The sequence below is a fragment of the Alnus glutinosa genome, chromosome 7 (genome assembly GCF_958979055.1).
Source record: "Alnus glutinosa chromosome 7, dhAlnGlut1.1, whole genome shotgun sequence".
Taxonomy (NCBI): domain Eukaryota; kingdom Viridiplantae; phylum Streptophyta; class Magnoliopsida; order Fagales; family Betulaceae; genus Alnus; species Alnus glutinosa.
The window spans coordinates 3,662,029-3,683,924 of record NC_084892.1 but is presented as its reverse complement, the minus strand read 5'-3'; the positions used below and the strand labels follow the sequence as shown (position 1 = coordinate 3,683,924).

General features: G+C 39.0%; 2 protein-coding genes across 2 annotated transcripts; both read left to right on the top strand.

The window, feature by feature from the left end:
• The first annotated feature begins 12,325 nt into the window (after positions 1-12,325).
• LOC133872910 (short chain aldehyde dehydrogenase 1-like) lies at positions 12,326-13,569 on the top strand. The gene is made up of 2 exons (XM_062310562.1): positions 12,326-12,457; positions 12,581-13,569. The coding sequence occupies exons 1-2, from the start codon at positions 12,417-12,419 to the stop codon at positions 13,374-13,376; spliced, it is 837 nt and encodes a 278-aa protein (XP_062166546.1). The 5' UTR covers positions 12,326-12,416; the 3' UTR covers positions 13,377-13,569.
• Positions 13,570-17,643: 4,074 nt separating this feature from the next.
• LOC133873997 (uncharacterized) lies at positions 17,644-21,821 on the top strand. The gene is made up of 3 exons (XM_062311815.1): positions 17,644-17,677; positions 17,773-20,816; positions 20,903-21,821. The coding sequence occupies exons 2-3, from the start codon at positions 18,942-18,944 to the stop codon at positions 21,728-21,730; spliced, it is 2,703 nt and encodes a 900-aa protein (XP_062167799.1). The 5' UTR covers positions 17,644-17,677; positions 17,773-18,941; the 3' UTR covers positions 21,731-21,821.
• Positions 21,822-21,896: the final 75 nt, after the last annotated feature.

Sequence of the window (21,896 nt, the reverse complement as noted above, 5' to 3'; positions counted from 1 at the left end):
TTGAGGATATGGAGGAGATTGATGTCTGCGTGCCTCTTCACTAACATTCCGTCTGAATGGGAGAAGGTTATGACTTGGAGCATTGCTGCACTCTGTGGGAAAGGTTTACAGGCTAGTCTTGGTAAACTTTGTTTAGGTACATGCATTTATCATCTTTGGCAACAAAGAAATGCTTTGGTGCACAGCAGCAATTTAAGAACTGAGGAGACTATGATTAAACATTTAAAACTATTTTCACGTTTATGTCTCATCAGAACATTTTTTTTTTGAATAAAAAAACATTAACAAACGGAGCTGTTGCTTTTGTTCTATAATCTGTTAATGCTTTGACCTTCTTTTGGGTTCATTTTTGCTAAAGAAATTACAATTGCTAAATGCCTTCTATTGAATCTATTTTATTTCAGTTTCTCGGTTGCTGCAACTATTTTTTAAGTAGGAGTCGAATGGCCGGGTACGTAACTGCTCAATTGAACTGCATAAATGATGATGGGCGAACTGTGTTGATTATTAAGGATAAAGAAGGTTACATATATGGAGGTTATGCTTCTCAGCGTTGGGAGAGGCATGGTGATTTCTATGGCGACTTGAAGTCTTTTGTTTTTCAGCTATATCCAAAGGTATCTATATTCAGGCCTAGCGGAGCAAACAGTAATATACAATGGGTAAGTTTCTATTGTTTTCATATGGTTCTGATATGGAGGTTTTTTATTGTGATTTGTAAAGAAAAATCTTGTATTAGTCTCATCTTCGCTCTTTGGTTCTGCTGATAGAAAATGATTCTGTATATTCCATGCTGTGATTTAGGTTTGCCTAGCTGTCATAGTTTTCTCTCCCGGTAGATCAGTAAGTTAATTGATTGTTAAGTTCAATAATTAATTTATTGGTTTTGTAACCAAGTAGGAAAACAAGAAAGAATTTTCCTTTCTTGGAAGGATATTGTTCATCCAGGAAGAAATCCTCCTCTCTGTTAAAACTGTTCTATTTCTAAGGAAGTGACTGCAAATAGATTTTGAATGCTCTCAAGTTGTTTCAATTGGAAATGAACTGCCTGAATTAGCCATGGTCAGCTTTGGCAGTAGACCTGTCCTATGTACATATGTATTGTCATGTTATTCATTACAAAATGTCTTGGAGGTCCTCAAACTCAAAACATGGTAACAACAATTGTCATATGCTAGGAAGGACATAACCGATGAAGTCTGAAGCGGTAAGTTATAACTCATGGTTTTGACTCAATGGTCCTTTATTCTAGCCCAACTTTTGACATCCTGATTTTAATTGAGCAACTAACAAGGCTAACTTTTCAACATAGGTTTAAGTTTTGATCAATTTCTTGAAATTTTTAGAGCAAACCACTAAATTGGATTCTATAAGGTCTTAAAAAAATTTGATTTGGCTCTCTATCGATCTAGACTGCAAGTGGAAAAGTTTGGAAGTTTAGAGCACGGAGAAAGTTGAAGTGCTGAGATGCAAGGGACCCAATTTTTATGTTTAGATTATCTGAAACTTCGTTTCATTTGATTTTTTCTTGCTAATTTTTATTCATCGAATGTTTTCATCATACGGCGCTTTTTCCTTTCAGGCTGTTATTGTTGGAGGGTTGCTTAAATGCCTTTATTGATTGGGTGATGACATTGCATTTAGTTGTTTCCCTAATCATATAATACTTCTTAAGATATTGAGTGTCGACGTATCTGTAGTGCGCTGTGAATTTCAGTTCAGAGGACATCCCAAATGGCATTGGTCTTGGAGGACGAGTGAATCACTTTGGTCTGTTTTGAAAAATTATATGGACTTCTAATTTTAATAAGTGTGTGTGAATAGTGTGCAACAAAATATTAAAAGCGTAAATTAAAGGAGATAAATATTTTGTTGACTAAGTGGAAACTCAATTAAGAGAAAAATCACTCCGGAGCAGCCAAACCCAGGATATCCACTATTCAGAAGACAAAGCTAGATATAAAGCAGTAACACTCACATACCGTTGATGCAGTGGTCGTACCTTGCTCTCTAACGTGTAACCCAACACGAGCGCCTCCCAACCAGGTCTCCTACCTGAAGGGGTCTTCAATGGAATCCTTTACCTTAGGGCCAACCCTTAAGATAGACTTCACAGCTGATAAAATCACACACTGGCAAAGTTAGAGATCTAACAGATCTTCAATATCTTCCTAAACACCATCTCTAAGCTGTGGAGAATTCACCACCGAATTCTGTGTTGAAAGCATGCCTCAAGCCTCTTATTTATAGGCTTTGGAAACTCAAAATTGAGTCAAAAACAGAGTCTGAGGCACGCGCTTCCGGAAGGGAGCTAGGACCGTCCGGACGGGCCAAGTTTTTCTTGTCCGGAAAGTAATTCTGGAATTTTCTGCATGGCCGTCCGGATGGGAAAATCTTTCCGTCCGGACAAGTATAATGGTCGTCCGGACGCTCAATTTACAGAAAATTTCGTTAGCTTTCCAACGACGCCAATTTCGTCCCAATCCGATATTTGAGTAAAAATTTATGTCCAAAATACAGGAGGGTGTCCAGACGGCTTGACCGAGTGTCCAAACGGTCAACTGCATCCGCCTTTCCAAAGTAGCACTGAAAGCTCCCATAACAAGGCCACGTCCAGAAGGTGTTGCCCTAGAGTTCGGACGGTTGCATTTCGGCTGTACGTAATTACCATAATAAGGCTTGGAGTGTCCGGACCCTGAAGGCTGATGTCCGGACGATTGAATTGGTGCACGTAATTTCCATATTTGAAAGCTTGATCGTTCGGACCATGTAGACTGACGTCCAGACGGTTGAACTTAGAGTACACGACTTGCCTTATGGAGAACATCGTCCGAACGGTAGCGGCCGTCTTCCCATAACTGTGTCTTGAGGTAGAAACCCTAATACTTGTCAAACACTGAATGACGTCCGGACGGTATAACCACGTCGTCCGGACGGATGCGCTGGAACACTGGGATCTTCTCGAACTCTAAAGTGCGTTCGACGATTTGTCATTACGTCCGGACTGATGCAATCTTGAACAGTTCGAAGCTTCTAGACACTGATGGGCGTCCGGACGGAAAGTTCTCATCGTCCGGACAGATGTTGCTGACTGATGAGCGTCCGGATGAGAGACCATGTCGTCCGGACGGCTGACAGGGAACCGAAATAAACTTCCTTGAAAACTTCACAGAATCTTCTTGAAGAAAAAAGCTGAAGAGTAGATTTTGGATAAAGCAGCATCCATGTGAAAGTAGCAACATTACATAAAAGTGATTTTGTCCAACAGAATGTAGCTAACACAAAAACTAACATGTTTCTCTCTGCAAGCTTTGATCAAGGGCACACATTCAACTGTACCACATTTGGTAGTCCTTGCCTTTCCAAGACTAGCCGAATATGTCCGGAAGTGATAGAATGCTGGAGGGTTGTTCCCAGAAGAGCACAAAGAAGGCATAAGGCTACCAAAGGTACTACTGTATTAGAAAGATTTAAGGAGGATCGCAATATGCTCAACATGGTTGGGCTTGCAAATTCGAGCGAGTAATCTGATGATCCACCTTTTTGTTGTTTCTACAATCAGAAAAATCATGTTGTAGCTAAGGATTTGCCTTCAATATCTTTGAGTTGATGTTAAAATTTTTTTTTGTTTATAATGTCATTGTTGTCGGAAGTTGGAACATATTTTTACTAAATTTGTAAATACTTCTGATGGAAAACATAAATTATACTAATGCTCCGTTTGTTTCAGTGAAAAATGATTTCGGCATTTTTCGGTGTTTGGTAGGGTCGAAAATAATAGTCAACCGAAAAATTATTTCTATTTGACCAAAAATGCTTAGTAAATTTCGGAAAATGATTTACGCTTCTAAAAAGCGTAAATCATTTTTCGAAGACGCCAGACGCATTCTACCCCTTTTAAATGACATAGTCGACCTTCACATTCAAGCAGTCGACCATCACCGAAATCTTGCCAGTACCGAAATCCGACAACATCCAGTCAATGTCCTCGAAATCCAGTCAGCCCAGATTTCGATGACCAAACTTGACGTATTTCGGCCATCTGGCCAGAACGGCCGGATCTCGGCTGGCTGGATCTGGACAGAACATCCCGGCCAGAATGGACGGCTGGCCGGACAGATCTGGCCAAAACAACCGAGTTCCGATCAGCCGACCAGACGGATCTAGCTAGAAAATTTTCGCCAAAATGGTTGGATCCCTGTCAACTGGCCGGGATCTGGCCAAAACAGTCGGATTCCAGCGGTTTTGGCAGGATTCCGGCCAGTGGGCTTGAGTCCGGCCATTCTGTGTCGGATTCCGGCGATTTTGGCTAGAATCCGACCAACCCAAATTCTGACGAAACTGTCTGAATTTCGGCCTTTTTCTCGGATTCTGGCTATAGTAGCCGGAATCCTGTAAAGTGGCCGAAATCCTGTCGGTCAGTGACGGAATATCGTCACCGGTGATTTTTATCTTATTTTACATTAATATTTATATGTTTTGAATAAAAGTTGATTTTTATAGGTTAATATGATTGAATAAAACTATTAAAAATATTTGTAATTTTTTGACGAAAAATATTTTTTAGAAAAATAACTTTCCTGAAACTATTTTACGTCGAAATAAACAGAGCATTAGTCTTTAAAGATAATTCTCAATACCCTTTACCCTTTTGTAGAATTCCCCTTTTCCCCTCTAAATTTTTGAATTTAAAAACAGAAAAAGAAAAAAGAACTAGCATGCGGAATTGATAAGATTCAATGTTGACTTGTATTAAAGCGTGTATTCCTTTTTTATACGACACCAATCCTAAAGAGATATGACTTCCAACTCTTCCTTCTTTAACTCCTACTTGGTAAGCAAATGATAAAATCTAAAATAAATATTAATCCTATACCAGTAAGATAAGATCAGGACAATCAAGATTTCTTATTTGAAAGGGTCAAAATATGAATAAAGGTCAAATTTAATTTTAATAGGGATCAAACTTAATTTTTTAAGCCTATATATATATTATTTAACATATTAAAACAAAATTTGAAAAATCAAGAAAGGCCATGGCTCTACTTAAAGCTTGTTTGGGTTTGCGATTTCAAAAAGTGCTATTTTAAAATATTGATTTTAAGATGTGTGATTTGAAAAAGTAAATTTTAAAAACGCAGTTAAACGTTTGGCAAAATCGCAGTTTGGCCTTTAAAATCATAAGTTAGCCTTTAAAATTCTACGTTTTAAAAAAATAAAAATAAAAAAAGCATCCTCTTGACTGTGATTTGAAAAAACTGTTTTCTGCATTTTCAAATAGCTGTTTTTTAAAATGCAATTTTCAAATGATATATTTATTACGATTTAGTTTAAAATTGTACTTTTTATTTACGAAATCGTAATTTCAAATATATTCTTAATATTAAGCTGACTTTAAATTCTTTCCCCTCCCCACATTTGAATAGGAAACAAAAAAAAAAATTGACTTTAGACTTTAGTAAAAAGCAGATAGACGACCTAATTTCCTGACATATCAATAATGCAAACCGAGTAAATCATTACGTATGACCCACAATAATAGAGCCATAGAGGGGCTTGTAATTGACCACTCACTACCTCACCACTATGCCTCTAGAGTCTAGACAGAGGAAAACTGAGGAAACACAAAGGTTATAATTGTTACTGTTGTCTAAATTTTACCTTTACTAACACATATTTATGGAATTGGATAAATATTATACGTATATTGTTTTATAAAATACTTCATTTCTATTTTGAATTGTCTTTATATATATATATATATATATATATATATATATATATATATATATATATATATATATACACTTTATCTGATAATTATATTGTGTTATAAAATACTTCATTTCTATCTTAAATTTTTATAAAATATACATAGTATATAAATAGGAAAAAAAATAAATCTTGTCATTACTCCAACTATGAACTCATATGCCACTATCCTAGGAGCACTCAGCTTTTTCCATGAGTCTTCAACAAGGTAATCTATTATCATATCAATCACTAAAGTTTAGACTGTTACGTGACAATTCACATAATACTTATTGCGTTTACAAATTAATGTAACAATACATCTAACACTTATTACGTCAATCATTAAGATGTAGATTGTCACATGATAGCTCACATAACATTTATTTTTATAATTTATGAATTGCCACATAAATTTGTAAGAAAAATATAATAAAATATTTTAGTTGCTCAAGCATATACATTTTAATTTCAGGAAAAGCACCCTCTTATGACTTGTAATTTATCATCATCACAAAACTGGATGTCACTTCATTCCAAATTCGCCCAATATTTTTTTTTTAATTTTTTTTTTAAAAAAAAAGAAAAGAAAATAAGAATTGCTAATATTTGTTCATGATACAATAAACATTATAAGGATTTATATTAATTAGCTATCCAAATTGTTAATTAATGAGAAATAGCTCATATGGAACCCACTTATCCAAATAAATTTTGGACTACCAATCCATTTACCCGAACAACTGGATCACATGTGAGTTCTCTCAAATTGTGGATCCCAATCCACGATAAACAAGAGAAGGAAGAACAACTCAACCTTCATACCTTTTGTACGTCTAGAATAAGAGTAATGTTATATACTATACAAATATTTCATAAATATCTCAAAAAGCTAACATGCCAAGGTCTACTAATATTAGAGAGGTCATAGTTAGAAAAAAAAAATAATAATAATCAATAACTACTATTTTGTAAAATATTTATATGATACATAGCATTACTCATAAAATAATAGACATAAGAAATCTATGTTTTTTCTTATTAATTTTCTAATTAAGTAAATATGCCAAAGAGATGTCAAAGGTATTGGAGTCTCCGTCGTTGTGTTTTTATCTCTTTTAGTTTCCAACTTAATAAATATGGGAGATGTTGTAGTCAAAGCCAGAAAGGGGCCGGAACCTGGGTTTGGTCATAGACAGGGATTGGAGTGTCGGTTGGTGGGAGAAGAAAAATAACGGCTAAAAGTTTTCTCGTACACACACAATTTTTTAAGTAATGTGTTTTCACTTTCGTGTCTTCCAATTTTTATTTTTATTTTTTTTTGAATATTTGTTTTTCAAATTTATTATTAAATATGTGAGATTCACGTGTGATTTTACAAATTTAACCTTAATTTGCACATCAAAATTACGAAAATAGACTAAAAAATAAAATATGAAAAAAATTAAAATCAAACATTTCTCATTTTTTAAGGTAATTACAAAAAATAAATTTAATGATGTGATTAATTAAATCTCAAATCTTTTATGTAATCAAATTGACAATTTGACAGACCCAACATATATATTACAAATGATGTAGAATCTAGAAATACCGAACAAATGTAGAAAGTGAAAGAAAGTATGCATATATAACTTATAGGTTGCATTTGTTTCAATGTAAAATAGTTTATGATGAAAAATATTATTTTTGAAAAAATTACTAATTTTTCATTATTTGGTTGAGACATTGAAAATAATATCAAAAATGTTTTCCATTATTTGGTTGATACAAAAAGTATTTTTTTCACTGTGATGAAAACTATCCAAAAATCACTCAAATTAATCTAACAATGTCAAATACTATTGCCAACATTTAAGAAAAAAAAAAAAAAAAAAAAACTCACAAAATCCTTAATTATTTTATGTGTGCGGGGAGTGGCAAAGGCAATACAAAGTACGAGGCAATGAATATGGAATAGAGGGGAGTCGGTGGAAGGGGAGATCTTTATTAGGTGGCAAAGGAAAATTTGTTGGGAGGCTGTACCGTGAGAGAGAATATTTTGTAGGACAAGATATTAATTTTGGGGTTCAACTCATTAAAAATACATAAAATTTAGAGAAAATTTTAAAAATTTTAGTGACTTTTAAAAATTTTGGGGGGTGTAGTACCCCCAAAGCTAGGGGTAATTCCACCCCTAACGAGTAAAAGGGAGGTGATAAAATGAAGGGGAGATAAGCTTTGAAAAAAGACACTTCTTGGGGTAAGTCATTTCTCTCTCCCCTCCCTTTGATCTTTTGTATTTTATTTTATTTTTATTTTTTGATGAATTAAATCTTTTATAAAAGCAAACTCAACTGTACAACTCTCCGGTTAAAAGTTAAAACTAGATCCAATCTCCTAATTAGGGACAAACTATCCAAAAATGAACAAACAAACAACAAACACAAGAGCAAACAAAACAACCTGCAAAAGAACTCTTAACAATTGTCAAAAAGAAACAGAAGACTTTTCTCTCTGTCTCTTTTCTTGCAGACAACAGAGAGAGCTCGTCGTTGCTGGGGGAGGGAGGCCTCCCTCCTTCCCCCAGGTTTTGTTTTTGTCCCTTGGTCCTCTTGGACTAAGGTTTTGTTTCCTCCTGAGCTTTTCTCAGTGGAGGCTAGCTTTCTCTCAGCCATTAGGGCTGTGGAGCTGTTGTCCCCTAGCCTTGTTAGGCTATGATGGTTTTTTCTGTGTTTTCTTGTCTCTTTCTATTGTTCTTTGCAGGAAGGCCCAAATGAAGGTGTTCTAGCTTGGGAGTGCGGCGGGTTTTGTGTTTTTAACGGAGGTTCTGGCCGGTTTTATTTAAATTTTCTTCTTCAACTTTGGAGCCAGATCTGCACACCTCCGGCTATTATTCCAAGACACGCGCCCCCCAGCCGTGTTCACCGTCGTCGTCCGCTCCAGCCGCCGGAAGCTCAGGCCACGTCGGTAATCGGTTCTCGGCGCGTGGCCGGCACGCGCCTGAGAGCTTGCTGCTCTTCGGCGCGCGTGTCGGCTACGCTCCGCCTTTTCTTGCCGTGCACGGTGATGGATGGGGTCTACGGTGGTCGATCCTCTGCTGGGTGGTACCGGTGACGGCGCGTGTCCTCCACGCGCCGCCGTCTCCGGTGAAATCCGCCACTGTCTCACTGCCGGCAGCTGCTTTGGGTTTTCTCTGTTTTTCATTGTACATTCCTTTGTGTCTACTGTGGATCACAGTTTGTCTATTTGTAATGCACAAATGTTCATGGACTTATTTGGTGTCTGGGGTAGACTAGGCCAGTTTATTTGGTGCCCTTGTAATATTTGTGGATTGTACTTAGGCATCTGCTTCAAGTCAGACTTGTTTCTGACTTAAGGTTTAGAGGGGTCTTGTACCTCTAGCCTTGTACCCGCCCTTGGGGCGTTTCAGTAATATATGGTAGCACATGCTATCTTGTTCAAAAAAAACAAAACAACCTGCAAATATAGCAGCAGAACCAATCTGCAAAACAGAGTAGCTACTAAACTCCCGATTCACACCTACAAAACCACAGCCCACACAACAAATTGGCAACAAAACCCAATTCCAACAACTTACAAGTTCCAGATTTTATTTGTTAAAATCTAATAAGCTTATGATTATTATAATAAGCTTATGATTATTATTTGTTCCAAAAAAAAAAAAAAAACCCATTTTCTCTCGTAACAAAGTTATTAACTTAAAAAATATTTTCGTTAATTTCACCGGCACAAAATACTAAAAGATATTTTTATGCCAAAATAAATTCAGCACTTAATGTTCATTAGTGGGAAGGATCGGATCCCTATATATAACCATTCCCTTTGTTTGTATTTGCTCACGAAAAATAAATAAATAAATAAATTCAGCACTTGATTTGATATTCCTCTTCTCTTTTGGTTTATTTCGGCTCATACTGAATACTCTTTGAAAAAATTATACAAATTCATTCCTAAATTATCTTCTACCCATCTCCGTTCTGCCCACGAATAAAAAATGAGTAAGGAATGAGCCTCTAACATGTTTCTACTCTTTTTGGGGGTGGGCAATCTGGGGAATATAATCGGTCTCCACATTTACAAATAAAAATAAATAATTAATTGTTATCATTTAATTGCAATAACAACATTAATTAATTTAATAGAAAAACTCGAATCAAATATTGGTTGCTAAGAGTCAATGGTCGTCGAATCAATTTTCCTTGAAAATTCAATTATTGCCCTACCACTCAAGGATTTGTAAACGTACTTAGTTGTTAATGTTTACTTTTGATGCAAGCAGCAAATGTACGTATGGATATGACTACATCTATTTCTTTCTCCTTTGATTCTTATCAAATTTTTTTCGGCGTTTAATTATATTTAAAGGAGCTTATGATTAGTATTTGTTTAAAAAAAAAAAAAACCATTTTTTCTCGTAACAAAATTATTAACTTAAAAAATATTTTCGTTGATTTCACCAGCACAAAATACTAATAGATATTTTTATGCCAAAACAAATTCAGCACTTAATGTTCATTAATGGGAAGGATCCCCATATATAACCATTTCTTTTGTTTGTATTTGCTCACGAAAATGAATAAATTAAATAAATAAATAATTTCAGCACTTGATTTGATATTCCTCTTCTCTTTCGGTTTATTTCAGCTCATACCCAATATTTTTTTGAAAAATTATACAAATTTATTTTCAAATTATCTTCTACCCATTTCCGTTCTGCTCACGAATAAGAAATGAGTAAGGAAGAAGCCTCTAACATATTTCTACTCTTTTTGGGAGGCGGGCAATCTGGGGAATATAATCCGCCTCCACATTTACAGATAAAAATAAGAGAAAATTGCACCGTTGGTCCCTGTGGTATTCCATAATTATTTTTTACTCCCTGTGGTTTAAAAAATTACTGGGAGATCCTTGTGGTATGCAATAATTACAAATCGATCCCTGGCGTCAAATTCTGTTAAATTTTTTAACAGATTCCGTCAAATGTCACGTCAGCGACACGTGTCACCATCTTATGGTGACACGTGTCCATCTTAATAAAAAAATATAAATTTATTAAAAAATAAATAAAAATACTTTTTAAAAAAAAAAAAAAAAAAAAAAAATCAGAAAAAAAAAAAAAAAAAAAAAACTGAACGGGTGGCCAAGCCACCCATTTGGGGGTGGCCGCGCGCCACCCCCAGACAACTCTGGGGGTGGCCTTCGGGCCACCCCTGGAAGATCCAGGGGTGGCCCGATGGCCACCCCAAGCAACTGGGGGTGGCCGCGCGCCACCCCCAGACAACTCCGGGGTGGCGCGCGGCCACCCCCAGTGGCTGGGGGCGGCCAGGCCACCCCCAAATGGGTGGCTTGGCCACCCGTTCAGTTTTTTTTTTTTTTGATTTTTTTTTTTTTTAAAAAAAAGTATTTTTATTTATTTTTTAATAAATTTATATTTTTTTATTAAGATGGACACGTGTCGCTGACGTGGCATTTGACAGAATCTGTTAAAAAATTTAACAGAATTTGACGTCAGGGATCGATTTGTAATTATTGTATACCATGAGGACCTTCCAGTAATTTTTTAAACCATAGGGAGTAAAAAATAATTATGGCATACCACCGGGACCAACGGTGCAATTTTTCCTAAAATAATTAATTAATTGTTATCATCATTTAATTGAAATAACAACATTAATTAATTTAATAAAAAAAACTCGAATCAAATATTGGTTGTTAAGATTCGACGACTATTGACTTTTTTGTTTTTTCAATAAATAAAAAAAGTCAATGGTCGTCGAATCAATTTTTCTTGAAAAACTTTAAAAAAAAAAAAAGAAAAAAAGAAAAATGAAAACCCCGCATTTAATTGTTGCCCTACCACTCAAGCATTTGTCAACGTACTTAATTGTTAATGTTTTCTTTTGATGCATGCAGTAAACTAAATGTACGTACGGATATGACTACATCTATTTCTTTCCACCTAAATTGATTCTTATCAAATATTTTTCCGCGTTTCATTCGGTGGCGGACCCAGAGTTCAAAATTTAGAGGGGCTAATTGGAAAAAGATATTTGGGAGGGCAAAACTTAAAAAAAATAAAAATTTTAAGGATAAAATTTAATTTTTATTTTTTTTATTTTTTTTGAGAATCTTGGAGCTCAGCCCCCGCCCTGGCCCCTTAATGGGACCGTCACTGGTTTAATTATATTTAAAAGAGCTTCGTCAACCATAAAATATTGTTGATCGATCAGTTCTTAAACATGCTTTTATAATTTATAAAACAATTTATATTCTTTTTAAGGCATAAATATATTTTTGAGTCTACGGCCCTCCTTTGTAGACCTTACGTACTCAGCATTCACACTTAAACATCACAGTACATTCACACCTTAAATAGATAATAATTATTTTATAATTAGAATTTAAAATTAATATATTTAACGGTTTATACAATTTAACATTTTTTAAATTTTATTAAAAGCGTTTGAATGACTTTAGTATACAATGAAATGGATAAGAACATCCAGTGGAGCCCCACGCACATGCACCATTGGAAATTAATTGTAAAATGTTGCTGGTTTCGTAGAAATAAACACAGCCTTTTTGATTATAAAAGGTCCTCCAAACCAGCTGATCTTCACATTGAAAAACATTCTCACATTCTCACAAACAATAAGCTAAAGATGGAAGGTGCTTCGTTGCCGCCAGCTCCCATTTTCAAGAGGTAAGCAAAGCTATCGGTGCATGTCTCTCTATTGAATCATAACACCTGTTTTTTGATCCATGGATGCATGTATTGGCCATCGAAACAAAAGAAAGAAAACTAATTAAGCTTTTGATTATGCAGGTTGGAAGGAAAGGTAGCTTTGATAACCGGAGGCGCCAGTGGAATTGGCGAGACTACGGCAAGGCTATTCGTTCAGCATGGCGCTAAGGTTATCATTGCTGATGTCCAAGATGACATTGGGCACTCCGTTTGCCGCGACATAGGCACCGCTGATGACATCTCCTATGTCCATTGTGATGTTACCAACGAATCTGATGTCCAAAATGCTGTCAAAACCGCGGTCTCAAAGCATGGGAAACTTGACATATTGTTCAGCAACGCAGGAATTACCAACGCTGATGACGGCATCTTAGACTTTGACTGCGAGAAATACAACAGGGTCTTTAATGTGAACGTCTTGGGTGGATTCCTAGCAGCCAAACATGCTGCCAAAGTAATGATTCCAGCGAAAAAAGGCTGCATTTTATTCACGTCAAGCACTGCATCAGTGATACATGGAGAAACCCCGCACATCTACTCGGCGTCCAAGCATGCGCTAGTGGGATTGACCAAGAATTTGTGTGTGGAGTTGGGGGAGTATGGAATTAGAGTTAATTGCGTATCACCGTCCGGCGTGGCCACTCCTTTGCTAAGGAATGTGTCTGGAATACAGGATAAGAAAACATTGGAAGACATGATTTGTTCAGCTGCAAATCTGAAAGGGGTGGTGTTAGGGACCGACGATGTTGCAGAGGCAGCACTGTTCTTGGTGAGCGATGAGTCTAAGTACGTGAGTGGCCTCAACCTAGTCCTGGACGGTGGTCATAGCACCACCAACAAAGCTATTAGGGACGGCAAAGAAAAGCACCGTTCTTAATAACCCAAACACACACACACACACACATGTTTGATTCAAATAATTTGATAATTTATGTAATTGTTTCAATTCACACTCTGCAATTGTTTGACTTTGTCTGCAATTGCAATGTATTCCATCCAACCAAACTTCGTGTTGGTGCATGCATGTAACAGCAATATATACAATAAACACCTCAAATTGGTTCCTTTTATATTGTTTTCACGTGTAGAAAGTTGAATGAATTTCGTGCTATATCCTTCTATGTGTTTAAGAAACTTAAAATATTTCGATAAAAAGAATTTGATTTATAGACGATCGAGCATAGCCCATGGATTTAGGCTTTCTTCATGCGGGGAGAATGTCAACCGGTGAAGAGTCTCATGACCATAATATCCAGATCGAAGGCAACAACACTGTGTCCGTCAAAGTCAACGCTTTAAATTCTTGCTTGGAGTACTATCTATATGAACGTTAATGGCCCTTGTCCGGCCGTCCCTTAAAGCGTACGTTCACTTCACTCTAGCATAGCCAAAAATCACCAACAAGCTAGAAGCCATATCCGCCAGAAGTCAATATATATATTTTAATGACACAAATTTTTTACATGTCACTTTTGGAGGCTTGTTAGTAGAAGTTTCGTACGTATAACCAATTTGTAAGAAATTTATGTCATTTTTTAAATTGCCCATTCCTTTTCTCTCCCTCTCTTGCAACATGAGCATAGGATAGCGTCAAAGAGGACGGCTATGAGCGGTGAGAGAATTAGGACAATAACATCAACGAGTGGAGCGGTGGCAATGAATATTGCACAAGGAGATGGTGCACCTAATCTCAAGTCGCAACGAGGGTTTTAACCAAAAGCACACTCCATCTCTTCATATTAACTCCCCAAACAATGCAATCACCAATTTTCCCTAGATATAAAATTAAACCCATTTCTTTTCCACAACCTTCAATCCTCAACCCTAATTCCGTCCAAGTTCTCCCAGCAATCCCATTACATGAAGATTTCCCTCGCCAATCTCCTGCAAAGGTGGGGCTTCCCGTCATTTCAACTCCACAATTTCCTAGCAAAAAACAATTTTTTTGTTGAATTCCAAATCGCGTACGGCAGATTGAAAAGTCTTTGGGTATTCACTATTAATATTGAATAGTCTTTGGGGATATACTATTTGGATATTCCCAAAGACTACACTATTTTAATTAAAATACAAATAAATTATAGAGTTAAAAGCTTAGACTCAAGACTGCGATTCTAATATGTATCATTTAAAATCACTAAATTTTGAAAATCTTAAGCTCATCAAGAGATAATTTAATTATATAATTAACATTTTAATCGATTAAAAACTTCACAAACTCTCATTATATTTATATTGTATTACTTCTAATAGAATCTCATCTTAAAGTGAATAAACTTTTTGAAGAAAGTATGTTGGTTACGTTTCTATTTTTCAAAATGGTTTTTTGTTATCTAGTAAAGACGTGTCCTCGCGCAAATTTGGGTGCATGCATGCTTGGCTGCTTATTCTTCACGCGATGAGCTTTGAGATTGACATTTAACGATAGTGAAAGCATTACAAGTCAGTTATGGCCGGGTCTGTCTTTACTGTCAAATTTGGTAAGAGATATTTTGTACTTAAAAACAAATGAACATGCTTTTTTATTTTTTTTAAGTAGAAAGAAAGAAACAACAAACTAAGGAACTAAAAAAGTAGAGGTGGAAGCCTTTCCAAAACAGGTAGGAGAAGGTCCAGACAAGAAAGAAAGAGTGGGAATGCAGCCAGAAAAACTTCTGGTTGCGGCCTAATTTGCCACATAATGGGCACAGAAGTTTGCACTTCGGTTTACGTGACTAGCCAGCCAAGTAGATGAAGAAGGAATCATGGATAAAGCCTCAGAGATGATGGGAGCAATATTCCGAATGTATCAAAGTAATCTGAAAGCTGTCCCATATTGTTTAATTGTTTGCGCTGATTGTTGAATAAATATTTGAAAGCTATTTCGCTTGGTTCAGTTGACGTTGAAACTATATTGTTTGAAATTGAGACACGAATCCCATAATAGAATATAAGAGAATCAAGAGATACATATCTCAATTCTTACTAGTCTATTTTCAGCTGGTAAACTAGACCCAAATCGAATCCAACCAATATTGTTTGTTTTAACTTATTTTTTATTTTTTGTAATATATATATGTGTGTGTGTGTGGGGGGGGGGGGGGGTTAACTACTCTAAATGAGTAAGTGCCAAATAAAGAGGCATTTCACATTAGAAGAGAATGAAATTAGAGTAGATATGAACAGTTAGTGGAAGATACACTTGGGCTGTTGAGTATGATGTAAAGTTGGCAAATTTGTCACACTAGAAGAGAAGTAAATTCTGTTGCACATAGTTTAGCTAAAGTAGCAGTTAATAAGTGATGGGCACACCACATATTAAGGTTTGAAAAATCTTTACTAAATTGAATGTGGCAAAGAATCTTTGCCCATGGTTTAGACTTTAGAGACTTTTGAGTCCCTACAACTGTTTTTAGCTTTTCTATTAGGAAATTTTTGACCTTATCACTCTTGCAGTTGCAGATCGAGAAACGTGTCCACATTTAATTCAACTCACTAACTTTCCAGCTAATTTCGTCAATTTCTACAAAATTCGGCATCCATCAATGAGCGAGTCCAATGTCTAAAGTGGCTTTGAATGTAACATTAGAAAATATGGACTGCAATGGCCACTCAATCTAAATTTTATTGCTCTAAAAAATTATAGACTATTATATTTTCATATTGATAGATCCAAAAAATTCACCCAAGGTCCAGGACCCGGACCAATAGAAAGGCAACCCCCGTCAGGCCCAATGCGAGCCCAAAGAAGCCTCACTATAGGCGATTACCACAAAAGACTTGCCACAGGAGCCCGAAGAGGTTGAAAGGTCAAGAAACCTGACCAAGGCCAGAGAAGCCCAGGGCAGCATAAAAGAAGGCCGATCGCCGCCAAAGCCCAAGAAAGGCCCAAAAGAGCTCAGTTCGAGGCCTATCAACACAAATGCCTGAAGAGGCATAAAAAGCCTAAGAGCCCATATATAAGGTCTCATCTCTCTCTCTCTCTCTCTCTCTCTCTCTCTCTTGTCAGGTAGAGTAATGCTAAAAAGAAGACTCAAGCCCTAATTGCATGTGTTCTTCTAAAATTGATGTAACTTTTAAAATCACTATTGAATTTGTGATAGACCACTATTTGATTTTGATCCAATGATTATTTTAAAAGTCACATCAATTTAGGAGGACACAAAGAGGATATGGGTCATTCTTCTAACATTACTATGCCAGGTAAGTCTCCCATCTTTCACAAAACACACACCCCATCATATCTCCCTCAACGGAGCTCTTTCCTCTCTTCAAATTCCCCCCCCCCCCCCCCACCCCCCACCCCCCAAACTCAGAACACAAATTTGGGCGTCAAAGTGCCTTCATCGGAAGACTGAAGGCCCGCTGATGACCCCTTCTTTTTCTATTTTATTTTTTTTTTAATTTTTTTTTTCTAGTTGAATAAGAAAAGAGTTACAAGGAATGATCATTCACATTCCTTATATGAATGGAAGAAGGAGTGGATGATCCTACAAATGAAAAATTGGGTAGGCTCCCCAACAACAGACCTAACATAAACTAAAACAATGCAAAAATAATTATAAGAAATAAGAAATTGGTCAAACAAGTGACCTAGTCCTCTAAATGGGTTGCACAAAGCGATTATAGAAGCAAAATAGGCACAGATTAAAGCGAATCTATCTAAACCCTCACTTGAAACCAGTAACAACGACCGAAAAAAGGCTAAAATCGAATATGCACTATCGTAGTCCAATGTAAGGACTGCAAAAAATAGAGGACCCAACACAAATTTGGTTACAAAAGTCTCCACAGTAAGATCAAATCACCAAAGAGCTGGGAGACATGCAGCAACCCACAAAACAAACAAGCAAGCAAAAAAAAAAAAAAAAAGGTAAAAAGGCCGACTGAGCAGCAGCTTGAACAAAGAACAGGCGGATGGAGATCGGCGGGAGAGCTTTTGGCAGCAGCTAGAAGGACACACTAATGACTCATTGGTTTTGAAGGAGGTGATTGATCCGGTCCATACGTATACGAAAAAATTGATCTAACACAATAATTATGATTTCTTTTTCTTTTTCGGGATCGGTAATGTTGAGACAGTTTCCGGTAGGTGACGTGTCGATCAGATGTTGGATAAAGTTGCTCCCGGTTGTATCTGGTTCACCTGAAAAGTAGAGCTGCGTCGGGGGGTTCCGACAACCCCGCTCCGATGCTTAAGTAAGTGTATGGTTCTGAGAATAAATGCGCAGAATAATGCCAAAGAGACTGATTAGCATGTACCTTTGCGACTGAAGCAGTTCTTGTATTTATAGAGGTTATGGAGCAGTTCTATTAGCTTCACAATTCGTGCATGAGGCGGTTGGAGGAGACGTGGCTCCATGTAAACAACTCTTCCAGATTCCGTAGATCTCGGTGGTATCATGGGGTCCCATGACATGCGTCGTGTCCTTAGATTCAGGGTACTGCCGAGACGCACGACTTCCATGACGAGCATCGTGTCCCTTAGATTCCGGGTGCTGCCGAGACGCCTGCAGATACGGATACCAACTATCATTTGGATCGCCAACTCAGTCCAGTTGCAACAGACTTGGGCTCAAGTGGCCTCAATGGGCCCGGGTAGATTATATTTCACAGTTTCCGACATTTGGGCCTGGTCGGGTGGATCAGAGAGGGCCCAAATCCCGGATTGGGCCCAACAGCCGAGAAGATCTATATTTGTCCCAACAGTTACCCCCCAATTCTCTTAGGTAAATTTTATACTTGAGAGAATTTAGGAATGATTGATTGATCTTCATTTTGATGTATCTTGAGTTTTGGATCAGGCGTACAATACCGAGAGCGATCAATGACCCTTCTCCGTATCCGTCTCGGAAGTATTGTTTTGCCTGTTGCTTTGACTCGTTCATACCTTATCTGCCCGAGACCTTTCGCCTGCTATTTTCTTTTTACGGAATTCCCGCTTTTTCCTTTCACCTCGTAAATCCAAATTTTCAAACTTTTGAAAATTTCCTTGAAATCCGTAAGCCGCGTGTTAAATATGACTGGACGCCGGTTCACTTTTCGAGGCGCGTCTTGTCTCATTTATCACAGGCCACCGGGGCTTTTGAACTTCCGGTTTTTAGAAGAAGAAACTTTGACGAGACCGTTCGTCTTCCGGTGGACTGCAACCGGTCAGGTTGTACTCCTGTCGGCGTGTGTCAGCGGCACATAAATTTGATTTGACGTCGGTTCAAGTTTCAAGGAGCACTGTAGTTGTCAGATGCGTGACCGGCGACGGTTCAACTGCCGGTTTGGAAGGATGAGATTCAGTGGTGTCTTTCTGTCTCCCGGTTGTTTGCGACCGGATAATCCCGGTTGCACTGGAGTATAAATAATCTTCCCCTTTTATCTCTCATTCTTGTTTTGAACTTTTCTTCAGCTTTTCCCTTTGAATTCGCGTCTCTCTCTTGGAAGTTCATCCTAATCTTGTCTTTTCTGCACCATGTCCGACGCAAGGGAACTCCCAGCAGTGGCCGTCTCGGAATCTGAGGAAGAGGAATTACTATCCGAGGACGAGGTGATACCCCAGCAAGGGGAACGTCAGATGCCCCTCGTGCCTCTCGACCTCCGAGGAGTCTCAAAGGTTGGTACCGCCGATGAATTTCGCCTCCGGAATAATTATGATATTCCTCCCTTGGTTCTGTTACATTTCCAGAATCCTGTTACCCGGGAGATTCGTGGGGGCGATCTCGTTATTTACGAGAAAATGCTTTTAGCTGGCCTGCGATTCCCTTTACCGGACATTGCCCGGGAGTTGGTTCTATTTCTTGGGGTATCCCCAAGCCAGCTTACACCGAACGCGTGGAGATACCTCTTCGCCTCTTTCATACTGTGGCAAACGGTGTTGGGGGCTCGGATGACAATTCCGGAGTTCTTCAACATTTACCGGGCGTCATATAAAAGGGAAGGGGTTGTTGAGTTTACTGTTAGAAACAATCCTATCTTCATATACCTTTCTCAGAGTTATTCTAACAACCGAGGTTGGAGGTCAGATTTTTTCCGTGTCTCAGGAGATTGGGAGTCGGTAGCGCCCTTACCGGCCGACCAAAGAGTATCAAGAGTCTGGAATCCTATTCAGGTTGACCTGCGGGAAGCTCCGGTCTTGAATGCGACCGGAAAGAGAAGGGTAGCCGCGATGCTGTTGTTTTCTCAGACTCCGGGGAATGATAGGAAGATAGACTATGACAACATAGTCACCGACGAAAATATGCGGAAAGTTCTTGGGTATCAGATTCCTACCGAGAAGGTTTGGTATGATCGGAAAGGGAAACAAAAGCTGAAGAAATTTGAGGGTGGAGCGGCCGGCACTCCACAACCGAAGGCGTCGAAGGTAGCCCCCGGGACTAAGAGGGTTGTCAAACCAAAGAAGACTAGTAAGGCGACCCTCCCTCCGAGGACAATAAGTAAGGCGACCCAAGCTCCAAGGACGGCGATTGTACCTCGGGATAGCCTTACCTCAAACTTTTCTGCCCCTGCGACCGATCTCGTGAGTGACTTGATTAGAGCTCCTGAGACTATAATCCCGGCTACCTCTTCATCGGCCGTCATTAGTATTGTTGAAGTCGGAAATCCCGAGGAAGGGTCTGGTAGGGAGACGGTGGTTGTTCATGCACCCGATGTAGTAGAAATCGGGGACGATCCAGAGGAGTTAGAGCAAGAGGCTTCTGAGGTTCGGAATGCTTCCAAACGCAAAAGGAAAGAAGTGGCTCCCGAGTCGCCGAAGAGGACCCGATTTGCTTCGGATCCTTTAGAATACGCGCTTACGCGGTCCACTGAAGCCGAGCTTCTTTTTGGTCGGCCGCGTTTTATATTGCCCACATTGCCAGCTACCCGGGAAGAACCGATTGAAAGATCCGAGGCTTCGGGTCGGTCTCCGACTGAGAGGATAGAAGCTCGTTTGGAATCTGATGTTGGTCTAGCCTCCGAGGCTCGCTTACCGGTGGAGCATGAAACATGCTTCCAACCCCAGAGTGGGCCGAAATCTGGAGATCATGTGGTGGTGGCATCGGAGGATCATCTTGAGACCGGGGAGATAGACTCCTCCGTGCCGGCCGGAGAGTGTTTGGACCGGGTTGAGGTGGCGGAGTCCTCTGGACCCGAGACTTGTGAGGACCAACCGAGTACTCAAAATCTTTCTCCGGGAGTTATGGAAGCCGAGACTTCCCGACAGGGAGCATTAATCGGTTCTCTGAGGGAAGGCCTACTGGCTTGCCCCTTGGAGACATTAATGGGCTTAATTCCAGAGGGGTCTTCCTCAATGTCCGGGACCTTGTCCCCCGGAGGACTTATGGAGGCGATGCTCCATACCCAGTTGCAGGCAAGACTTGTGATTTTCATAATACCCCCCCCTTTTTTTTTTCTTTTTTTTTTTTTTTTTTTTGACTATCCTTGGCGTTTTTTCAGTGCGTTATGAGGTCGGTCGCCTTGTGGCGTGACCACCGGGGTGTTATTGGAAGCCAAGCTGCTCTGGAAGCTAAGGTAGCCGAGCTTCGGTCCCGGGTTCAGGAGCTGGAATTCGAGGTGACACGAACCTCGGACTTGGAGTCCGAGATAGAGACCTTGAAACAAGATATTCAAACCAAAGATCAGATAATCAAGGCTCGGGACCTGGATCTGGCTCAGGCCCGGAAGCTGGCGGATACATCTCATGCTCAAGCACTTGAAAGTGAAAAAACCCTTGACAGAGTATTGAGCAATCTGACCGAGGCTAACGAAGCCAAGACTGTGCTGTCTTCCCGGGTGACAGACTTGGAGCGAGAGAAGGACTCGCTGGTGGCCGACAAGCACTCCATGTCCGAGAGGCAGAAAGAAATTCGAGCTCGGTGTAAGAGACTTCGGAAGAAGGCCCATCATTATAAGACCAAGTCCCGGCGTTTCAAGAAACAACTCGCCCTTGTTCCTTGGCTTCGAGGTCTTAGCTGGGGCCGAGGATCCAACTGGGGTTTTGAGAGATTGAGGACTATGCTTCTTCACCCGGAAGTATTTACGGTTGACCCCGAGACTGTGACTCCTGGGCTCCTCGAATTACCCGAGATAGCAACCAAGGAGCTACAAACTCTGGGAGTGGAATTTTTCCCGGATGTGGAGGACTGGACTGATGATGCTCCCAATCCTTATCGAGATGACTTAACCTCGGGACCCTCTGTCTCAGAATGCACTCCCTGTAGGGAAGAAACCGAGGAACCTGGGGCTGGCGATGCTGGGGACTCGGCAGGGAGCCCACTTATGTAATATATTTTTTCCTTCTTTTTGGGCCGGTTGTACTTTGCAATGAAAACTAATGTAACCCGGTTGGTTTTATGATATAGAATTAATTTTTATACTTTGATATTTTGATTTGTTCATATAAACTTTTGTTTTGCTTACACTACCGAGTTGTATTTGATCTGGTCTGGTT